Source organism: Fundulus heteroclitus, chromosome 3 (genome assembly GCF_011125445.2).
Source record: "Fundulus heteroclitus isolate FHET01 chromosome 3, MU-UCD_Fhet_4.1, whole genome shotgun sequence".
NCBI lineage: Eukaryota > Metazoa > Chordata > Actinopteri > Cyprinodontiformes > Fundulidae > Fundulus > Fundulus heteroclitus.
This window is the reverse complement of record NC_046363.1, coordinates 22,374,196-22,385,312: the sequence shown is the minus strand read 5'-3', so window position 1 is coordinate 22,385,312 and position 11,117 is coordinate 22,374,196. Positions and strand designations below refer to the sequence as shown.

At 38.6% G+C, this 11,117-nt stretch overlaps 1 protein-coding gene across 1 annotated transcript; it reads left to right on the top strand.

Annotated features, from left to right (window-relative positions):
• Nucleotides 1-643: 643 nt before the first annotated feature.
• LOC105937443 (serine-rich adhesin for platelets) lies at nucleotides 644-8,250 on the top strand. Its single transcript, XM_036127701.1, has 9 exons — nucleotides 644-810; nucleotides 2,590-2,659; nucleotides 4,524-5,180; nucleotides 5,844-5,896; nucleotides 6,001-6,096; nucleotides 6,198-6,366; nucleotides 6,504-6,562; nucleotides 6,794-6,895; nucleotides 8,002-8,250. Exons 1-9 carry the CDS (start codon nucleotides 793-795, stop codon nucleotides 8,248-8,250), a joined length of 1,473 nt encoding a protein of 490 aa, XP_035983594.1. The 5' UTR covers nucleotides 644-792.
• Nucleotides 8,251-11,117: the final 2,867 nt, after the last annotated feature.

Here is an 11,117-nt window from a genome sequence, read left to right as displayed (position 1 = left end):
GGAGGACACACCTCTGTCATCTGGACAGGACAAGTTCTTTTAGTCCTGTGCCCAAGAATCCTATGTTCTTTAGGCCACAAAGAGGTATTTGTTGTGTGCAGGGGCTTTATGGTTCGCAGGGAGAGAGGGGTCTAATTTCACATTGTGTTCAACAGAAACCAGGAGACTCCATATACAATCACAACCCAGCCCTCTGAAATCTCACCTGTACTTTTAAAGACTTGCAAAGGCATAATCCACTGAGTTATTTTTATAAAACTTTAATTGCTAGCCGCACGGCGTCAGAGCACACTCATCAAAGCAACCTGACGCTTCAAACGACTGTAATGCTATCTTCTTTTATGGGGATTATAATAAAAAAAAGTGGTTGGAAGTGATACGTTGACAGGGGATCCAAGGCAGTTCCTGCTTTGTAAAGAATTTTTTTTTTTACTGCATTTGCTCTAGATAACTCTTTGAGTAGCACATTTGAAGTTATCCCTAAGATTTGAGTCTTAATCATAACTAAACATTTTAATTTACAGACCTTGGTGCTGTGGAAATCCCCATCTTCCCCCAGAAAAGTTTTTACCGGTGCTCATTACCGCATCATCTTAAGACCCACCCAGCAACCGCAGCAGGCCACCTGCCCCCTCCTCTGACACGGTGCAGGTGAGAGTTTCCACTTGTTACGCTATAGTGGAGTCAGCAGGAAGCAAACGGGGGCAAGAGGAGGTAACAGAGAGTCGCAGGGAAAGGGAACTCCACGGAGAGAGAGAGCTCATTTACTTCAACCGACGTTGAGATTATAGCATGCCGGGTGCACCATCGGTAAGTCGGTTTTATTCGTTTTAGGATATAAAATTTGAAAGTACGATTTGTTTTTGGCCAAGTAAGGCTCCGATGTTGAGGCCAGAGGAAAACAGTAAAGTGCAGGCTGGGAAGAACGGAACCACGTAGCCGGAAAATGAATGATTTGGCAAGCAGCCTGTTATTTTCCATTTTTTTTCCAGTAGATGTTTCCATAATAAGATGTTTCATATGTGTAAAAAGTCTAACTGCCTTTGTTTTTTGTCCACTTTTGAATGTCTTAAACAATGTTCTGCCTGTGCAGATGCCTGTGATGTTTGTTATTCGGCCTTTAAGACACTATCAACTATCTTTGAAATGATGTAATTTCCAGGATTCTGATAGCAAAGAGCCAAAAGAGCATCAGAGTTATGGAGGTGGTGTTGAAACAAATAAACTAGTGTTTCTCAAACTTCTATGATATTCTTAGCGGACGTTACAGAAGAGAATTCTTGTAAAAAAAATAACATCTACTCACTTCTTTTCAGTTGATCTAGATACGACAAACAAGGTCATTCTCAGTTTTTATTGGAAAAGAGCTGCATTCTCAACAGCTGAAGAAACTTAAACCTGAATTCTCCTTTGAAACCCAATATTTCGGGATTCCTTGTTCAGGTGGAAGCTGTAATGACCAATGTTGTCATCGGTTTCCAGGGTGTAGCACCCACAGGAGCTCAAGCAGGGATCCAGGGGAGAAAGGAACAAAACAAGCCATGCCGCTATAGCAGCTCTCCCCATGGGACTGATCAAGGAACAAACACATTTTAATTGTGCTCGACCACAAACCGCCGCAAACCGAGACACTTAAGGTATAATTGCGTGACCCTATGCTGAACAAATTTTTGCAGAAGTTGCTTCATGGAGGGTGCAGGCCAGCGATTTACATCATTTGCAGCATTCTACATGTAGGATGTTTTGGTGTTGTTTTTTACAGAGCTATTCGTTAATGGATTTAACTTCTAAGTAATGTTTCACAAGATCTTTGTGAAGATCATTATTTAAAGGTCACGTTTAGAAATTTCTTGCACTGTGACCGACTCCACCAAACAATTATGAGATCACATTCCTCGGAATATTCAGAGGGTTGTAAAAGGAGATGATCCTATGTCAAAAGAATGGGGCAGGTGGGTCACAATGAATGAGCATGGCTGTTATTTAGAAACCTATTGTCTTCGGTAAACACTCTGAATTGAAACCACATCGCCACACCGGCCTTTTGTCATTGCCCAGATTCATTCAGTTTATTATTGTTTAGATTATTCTGCTGGCAGACACTTTTTATTTGTCATGTGAAGTTTGTTCAATTCAATTCAATTTTATTTATATAGCGCCAATTCATGAAACATGTCATCTCAAGGCACTTTACAAAATCAAATTCAATCAGATTACACAGATTGGGTCAGATTATACAGATTGGTAAAAAAAAAAAAAAACGTTCCTATCTAAGGGAACCCAGTTGATTGCATCAAGTTTTGACAAGCAGCATTCACTCCTCCTGAAAGAGTGTAGAGCCACAGTGACAGTCGCCTGCATTGTCCATGGCTTTGCAGCAATCCCTCATACTGAGCAAGCATGAAGCGACAGTGGATAGAAAAACTCTCCTTTAACAGGAAGGAAAAACCTCCAGCAGAACCAGGCTCAGTATGAACGGTCATCTGCCTCGACCAACTGGGGGTTAGAGAATGTTGACATTCATAGCTGCACAAATGGCTTTGGTTTTATTATGGATGCTTAATTTGACATTTCACATATTTTTTATAGGGTGGCCACAGAGCTGTCACTGTTTCTTCCGGTAACATAATGGCTTCAATGATTTCCATAAAGGACACAGGTATGAGTCTGTTTCTGTTTCTGTTTGTTTAAAACTTCTCTTAAGACTTCCAAACATGCTTATTTCTTTTGGTTTACCTCTCTCACCATGCATCAGTTTGTAAAGTCAGTCTAAGATGTGGTCTTAAGTCTTTAAAAGTACAGAAAAGTAACCTTAAAAAGAGAGAAAAAAACAGAATTTCTAAAAAGTAGTACATTGCTTGAAGAATCAGACAAAGGGGAAAGAAGTACAGTCAAGCTCAATAAATTAGAATATATCTTACAATGAGGCTCGATTGTCAGATTAAAATTACCTTTTGAAAAAAGCAACCTTCAAGCAAGAATTAAATGTACTTTCCATTTAGGCCACACTTCTGTATTAAAATGTATTTTAATTGGTTTGATGTTATATTGTACATTGACATGTTCCCTTATTTTTCCAGTGTACATAGATACTTTAACATAGTTTGAGTTCACATCATAAAAACGGTTTAAAAAATCTGCTTTGACATGTGAAATGTTAAATTAAAGACGCAATTCTATTAGCTGCCTAAATTGTGTGCAACGTATCACTCAGATGTTACAGCAGTGCTCCTTTTTTTGTTATATTTAGGCAAGGCAAGTTTATTCATAAAGCACTCTTCAGTAACAAGACAATTCAAAGTTCTGATATTTAAGGATATTTAAACTGACTAGAATAAACTCATTGGACAGGCCCTTTTTTCAAAAAGTGTTGTTACATGTTTTCCATCTTCTCTTCCCAGTTTAATGTAAATTTACAGGAAATTGTTGTAGTTTGACGTCAAATTTGGTTAAAACTTAAAGTTAAACCATGAGGAGTGATCAAAAAAAATCTTACTACTGTTACTTACTGTTTTTTTGCCACATGAACAACCCCACAAGTGTGGAAACTATAGAAAATAGAAGGTAAATATCTATTACCTTCTCACTCTGTAAGCAAAGTGCCTTTATTCTAGGCATCTGTTTATGATGTTATCAAATTAATGGTAAGCTAAAAGCACAACAGACCTTAGTGTGTAGTTTGGTCGTCATGTAATCATAGAAAGACGTTAAATTTTGACATGATGGGGACATAAACAGGTAATCCTTTTCAAGTTATTACTGCATTATTTATCAAATTATTATCAATTATTAAAGGCAATCCTGCAGCGAGTACAAATGTGAGCACCAAAGATAAATGCAATTTATAAAACCGTGGGTAAGATACGTATCTTACAATAAAAGAAATCTGAAACTTAAAGCAAAATTGCCAAATGAAATAGGTGTGCATTTAAAATCAGCAGCCGCTCAGATGTCAAACTCTAATGAAGGGGAAGGCTTCGTGAATGCTGCCCTTTCCTAAAGACAGTTTACTAGCTTGAAAAAAGCAGTAACTTATAATTATGTGAGCAGTAATCATTTGTTTGCTAAAAATTATGTGTCAATTCTGCAACTTCATAAGCTATAGGCCATTTTTCAAAATTTCCTCTAAAAGAACACCCCCCAATCAACTGTCCTCTAGACTCCAAACTGGAGATCAAGATAAAAGAAATGTCTTAATTTATCATTCAGTGGACGCTGATGCACACTTGAAGGGCTATTTTAGAAATCAACTTTACCTGGCAGTACCCTTAATAAGTGTGGCTGATACGACCTAGTGCTTTACCTGTAGGGAGGGAATTACTAACCCTCTGCGTCATAAAAGAAAAAAATGAAATTCTTGAACAACTTAGAATATTTAATGTTCTGGGAAAGGTGCCATGCTTTAACTGCATAGCCTTACCCACTGGACTTAACTATCTTCAGCTTGCTTCAGGGCAAAACACATATGTGCAACTCTGCTAAAACCTGGGAGTATAACTTTCCCTTCACGTCTCTCTGTGCAGGTATCGTATGGCTCTTCCTGTCCGGACTTCTGCTGCCGTCAGTATTAGTGTCTGGGCAAAACACGACTACAGAGATGATGAACACCACTACTCTCACCGCTGCCTCGGTCTCAATGACAACTCCTTCCACTGCCTCTATGAACCCGTCTTCTTCTACCATGTCCATGGCGACAACAAACCTGACCACCATGTCCACCACTTATGGAGGTACTGCAATGTCCACTGCCATCATGTCTCCCACCTCCACCTCAGACTCAGTAACCCAAAGCATCCACTCAGCACCCACCACCTCTGGAGGCCTAAAATCACCCAGCACCCACTCTGCTTCACCCACCTCCGGAGGCTCAGCTTCACCCAGCACCCACTCTGCTTCACCCACCTCCGGAGGCTCAGCTTCACCCAGCACCCACTCTGCTTCACCCACCTCCGGAGGCTCATCTTCACCCAGCACCCACTCTGCTTCACCCACCTCCGGAGGCTCAGCTTCACCCAGCACCCACTCTGCTTCACCCACCTCCGGAGGCTCAGCTTCACCCAGCACCCACTCTGCTTCACCCACCTCCGGAGGCTCAGCTTCACCCAGCACCCACTCTGCTTCACCCACCTCCGGAGGCTCAGCATTACATATCACCCACTCTGTCTCAAGCACATCCGAAGGCACGGTATCCAACTGCTCTCAAATGCATTACAATCATACAATCTCTCTGAACTACACAAATCCTATTTCTTTTCATAGCGAAGAGTCTCCAAATGGAATTTTGCAGACTATAATCCAACTATAATCTTTTGCGAGAAAGAAAGGCTTTATTAAGGGTGTATTAACGGTGTCTAGTTAATTACAGTTAATTATAGTTGCTAATGATACAATAGAATCGGCGGAAATGTTTGTCGGCAGGTCAGGGCTGTACAAAACTCTGAGAATGGTAATCGGCCACAATTCTCTGATGGGGGCATCTCTACCTGGAAGCATGAGCAAGCCTGCGGTCCCAGCGGAAAGCAGCCTATTGGGGAATCCATGGAACTATGAGCTCTTCACGATGAGGAGGAGAGTTGTGTTTACCTGCTAAGTAGAAAGGAGGGAGGTAAAGGCTGAAATCAGAGAGAAACAGTCTCTCCTGCAAATACTCTTCAGAACCCGTTGAAGAGGTCAGGCTAATATCGGGGCTTTTTAGTGAATTCCTAGGACATCTTGATGATAAACAATGACAATATGCCTGCTTTTAATGGAAACAACTCAGAATATTTAAGTATTACAGCAATGTTTTTGTTTGTCCAAATTACTATTTTCTCTCCAAACATGACACCATTTCTTTATTTTAGATGGTATGTCTGCAGCAAATGAAAACGCCACATCAAATTCTTCAATGGCTATGGCAAGTTCATCTTAAAGTTTTTTTTGATTTTGTCATCACTTTTTTTTTATTATTTGTACTACGCTGATCCTAATCATGTCTCCCTCCCTGTGTCTAAAACGCAGTTATACTGCCCTTCCTTCTCCTGTAACTACTCCGAATGCACCTCAATGTACGACAGTCAGAATACCTCTGCTTGTGCTGCTGGAGAATCGTGTCAGGTGAGGAAGCGAATGGTTCGCTTAAACTCTGCTGATCCATTCAATGAAAGTAAGAATTGTTTTTAAATAATTCGCGTTTGTGTAATTTTGCAATGGATCAGCTGCTGAGAACAATGAGCATGTGGTACAACGTGAGCTGCAGCGCCTCTTGCGTTGAAAGTTGCACCAACGCCTCTCAGACCAACTGCTCTGTGAACTGCTGTAATTCCACCGGATGCCTTAATAACACCTTTGCATCCATGATGATGACGATGATGACGACAACCACAGGTAAAACACAGAAACGGCAGTGGCATACTTCATCTCCTCACACCCCGTCGTTCTCTTTCCACGTATGTTTAAATTATTTGTGCATGTGAGTGATGTCGCACTCTGACACGCTGTGTGATTTTCTTGCATGATTTTAGTGGCTGCAACCACAACGACGAAAGCTCCATCGACAACAATCTCAACAACAGCAAACAAGGTAAAGACCACAAAACTGCATCTGTGAATTACCGTGGCATTTATTTTGTCCTTATCTGTAGATTTGTTGTCAGGCTATTGTTTGCTCAATGTAGAGAACTTCTTGCAATTTTTTATGACTTAAATGTTCTGCCGTTCTCATCTGTTTTGTGTGTGTGTGTGTGTGTGTGTGTGTGTGTGTGTGTGTGTGTGTGTGTGTGTGTGTGTGTGTGTGTGTGTTGCTTTTTTCCAGGGAAACAAATGTCACAAGGGTACTTGTACTGGTGAAACTTGTTACAAAGATTTCAAAAGCAACATGTTGGAAACCTGCTCCTCCATGCATCCCCACTGTCAGGTAATATGTGTGAAAAGATATCTTGTCTTTCTCATAGCTGGATTTTCTGGCCTTTTGTTTGAGTTTATGATCCCCAATGGATATGACTCTAACTTTCAATGGTAGGTGTAACATAGAACAGTCAAAATAAAAAACGAAAATAACTACAGTATGTTTTTTTTGTTTTTTTCAGTAGCTTTATCTCATCTTAAAAAAAACATTTTCCATATTAGCTGTGAGGTTTGGAGATATTTGTGTCCCTACCTTACAAAACTGTTTGTGGTGGCAAAAGGAACTTGCCAGCGTTGTTTGTCACAGTTCCAGTTGTTTAACAAACAAACATTTAAATTATTGCATGTATGCTAGATATCGATACATTTTGCAAGTATTTTTATGCCTTAATTTCCTTACTTTTGAAAATCAACATAGGTCATCCTTATTTGAATGGCTTATTTTTTTATGTATTTGTAGTATAGTTTGGAAAAGTGCTTAAAGTGCATATTTGAAAAGTTACATTATTATCATTAATCTAAGATGATCATCAGTATAGAATTATTGTTATTATTTTGAATACTACTACTACTACTACTACTAATAATAATAATAATAATAATAATAATAATAATAATAATAAATGTCTGAGAGAATACATATTTTGTTAATTTTGTCAAAGATTATTAAGTATTTTTACACATATTTATCAATGGTGCCAATTAGTATGAAGAGCTGAGTGAGAATACACTTTTATTTTAACTACACCCCAACATTATTATTTGCTTATTTACATGCAAGTTACCAAGGGGTGCAGCTTTCCAATCATACAAATTGAAACATAAAAGTAAATGAAAATTGAAAATAATAATATTGTAAAGCAAATAGAAAATACACAGATATAAGAAATTAAAAATGTTTACAGTCTGAAAAATTGGATTAGGGTTTCAACACTGCTTTAAATCTTTAAAAAAAAATAATTTTCCCTTTATTATTTCTGATACATAAGTGAAAGCAGTCTTGCTTGTTTAACACTCTCATTAATTCAGCTTTACATTTAAAGAGGCAAAAACGTCCAAGTTTAAGTAGCTACATCTAGTTTTAACCCCATTTTTGTCATGTTGTATTTGTTTTAGCTGAAAAAGGAGACCTCAGGATCCAGCACTGTTTGGACCGCAGGCTGCAGCAATTGCACCGGTTATGCTGCCTGCAGCGACGCCGCAAAGGTTCCGTGTAACCTGGAGTGCTGCACTGCCACCATGACCTCCTGTCTGATGTTGAATGGCTCGCTGAACGTCCCCTCCTTCGCCACAAGGGGGCCTCACCTTCACACGGAGTTGATTGCTTCCCTGCTTTGTCTGCTTGCAATCACGCTGCTTCTGTGAGGGACTGAACATGCGCACCACATGTCGAAACCACTGATCTCTATTATACACTAGACCACTGTTAGAACGAGTCGCTTTGAAGCTACCAGCCGCCATATTGGTACTCCCTATTTTACCCCAGTAAGTAGGGAATATGTGGGGCTTAAAACTTTTAAAATGTCAAATGCCAAATACTTTTATGTTATGTACTAAAACTATCAAGTACTGAGAAAGTACTTGTGCTGAAATATTTATTTATATATATATATATATATATATATATATATATATATATATATATATATATATATATATATATATATATATATATATATAATATGAATAACATGTAAAATATGTCAGCACATCATTTCCTAGTACTTGATAGTGTTAGTACAACCACCGACTGTAGAATTATTTGTGAAAAGTTTTCCCACAGCAAAAAAACTGCTTGTTGTTGCAACCAAATCCTATGGGATTCTGTGAGAGTAGGGAGTAGCAAGATGGCGGCCAGTGACTTCAGTTTTTTTGGCAAAATCAGCACTCCAGTGTAAATTAGAGATCATTGTTCGAAACGAGTATCTCGATGGGGTTCATCCGTAGTTGCATGAGTGTGAAAATATGAAAGGCGTCAGTTTTAATCTTGATTGTGTGTCCTGCTTCTTGCACTTTCAATTAACTTTTTTTAGTCTAATGGTAATCAACAAGGCTTGGAACTCAATTAATTTCATTAAAGAGCATCAACCAGGAGATACATGCCATCAATCTACTCTTAACATCAGTTTACATTTCAATCTGATTGATTTGAATGTGAATTGCATAATAAACAATCATTTGGGTAAATTATAGGTAATAACTTTCATCTTTTAATTGCTTAATTTAGCTGAGACCTTGTCCATTATATGTAATTGATTTATTTGCACTGCCTCACTTCAACTGTTTATAGGAAAAAACATTTTTGGTTGGTGACTGAGCCTAAAAAGCATAGATCATTCATCATATAAGGTTATTTTGTTGGGGGAAAATGCAGCTTCAACGTTTTTGCACTTTATGAAACTGAAATTTTGAGCTATTACAGGAAGTTGTGAAGGCTAGTTGCTGCATTTATTTTAGATGTAACCTTCTTGAAGTGTGCTATCCGATATGCAGCTGATTTTGTCTTATAGTTTTCTGAATTTCGACATTGTTGTCTGTACGGTGGGGTTTTACCCAGTATATATTTTATTTTCAAAGGGACATATGTAAATGCTAAGCGAAATCAGAAACGTGTCAATTTATTCTAGCTTTCTGTACAGTATAAAATGCAAATGTTGTGCTTAAATTTAAATAAATCTAATCTATATCTCTGATAACTCTAAATCTTTTCATGCTTGCACTTCTCTGAGTAAATTACTACATTTCTTTGGGATTTTGTGCTTATAGAATAACATATTTTCACAGGCTTGCAACAGTGAAAATGTAATTTCTCCACAAATTAACAATGCTACAGAACGGCAATGCAGAAGGATTGTTGATGGAGGAATACTAGGATGCAAAAAAATATATAGGTTCATGTCCTGTGCAGTATGCTAACTTAATACTTGGTTGTGACTTTTCTGCATTGTCAGGTCTGTTGTCTCTTGTTTTCCTCTTGACAATGCCCAATGTATGCAGTTTCTCAATAATTATGCGGTTGTCCATGTTGTTGCCCTTTCCACCACAATTCTTCTTTTTTCATCATCATATCATATAGTTTTTTGTTTGTTTGTTTTTTGTTCTTTTTTTTTTGGTGGGGGGGGGGGGGCTCTGTTTTCGGGAATTACCACACATCAATAAAATCTACATCAGGGGTCACCAATCTTTTTGAAAGAGCTACTTCATCAGTACTGTGTCATACACAGGGCTACCTGTACTGAGCTTTGAACTATAAGAGTCCAAGCTCATCTTAACTTTACATAATATGAATATGTTTCTAATGCTTTTGTCATTTTTAAATCTATGTTACTTCAAGTATGATTAAAAAGGAAGAGCAGCTAAATAAAAACGCATTTCAAATGCAGCTCATATTTTGTTAAAACGTGCATATATCGCGTTGAGTCAGTGACGGTAGTGTCTCAATCGTTATATTTGAGGACGACGGTTACAATCTGGCCCATTTCCTTCCCCATTTTGAAATCAGGTTGTCCGTCATGAACATTTCGTAAGTTCCACAAAAGCTTTGGGACTGTTTCATCTGTGTTGTGGGTCTTTTTTAGGGGATCCGTCTCATTTGGCTCACTGACCTGAAGCCAATGGTTCCACCAGGCCACCCCGTGCCATGTCCTGGCCACCCCACTCGCCAGTGTATATTGTAGTAGCATCAGTTTTATTTGTATCTTTTATTTGTATCTGCCAGTACTTTTCTCTAGTAATAATTGTTTTTGTTTTTTTCAATAAATGAATAAATGTACACCAATTATTCCTAATATAATTACACAAGAAAAAGGAATATTCAACACAAAATGTTAACTATACAGTTATTGGTCTATGTACATTAGATCATTAGTAACATTCAAAATCAAACAATAAACCAAAAGATATTAGTTGGCGTTCACTTAAGTCTTTAGTTTTCTACAGGCAGCTCTACTACAACAGTAGAATAAAACCCTGTAATTATAGCTTTTAGTTTCGGTGTGCCACCCCAAGAGTTTAAGTGGCCCCATCTGCCGCCCCTATGAAACATTTCTGGAGGAGCTTAACTCGTCCAATCCAATCTGAGCCAAAATCCTTCCACCCTCTCTGATTATGCTGATGACAGCCCATATCTGTGACGTCAAGGCTGATCCCCGACGAGTGCGTGGCACCGGGCGTGCGTGCGTGCGTGCGTGCGCGCTGAGGTTCGGGCAGAACCAGCAGCGGAAAACAGCAAA

Bases quoted from the DNA above. Each gene is read 5' to 3' on its own strand.
- LOC105937443 (XM_036127701.1), top strand. The intron at 6,097-6,197 runs GTGAGGAAGCGA...GCAATGGATCAG, and splicing joins CTGCTGGAGAATCGTGTCAG to CTGCTGAGAACAATGAGCAT. The intron at 6,367-6,503 runs GTAAAACACAGA...GCATGATTTTAG, and splicing joins GATGATGACGACAACCACAG to TGGCTGCAACCACAACGACG.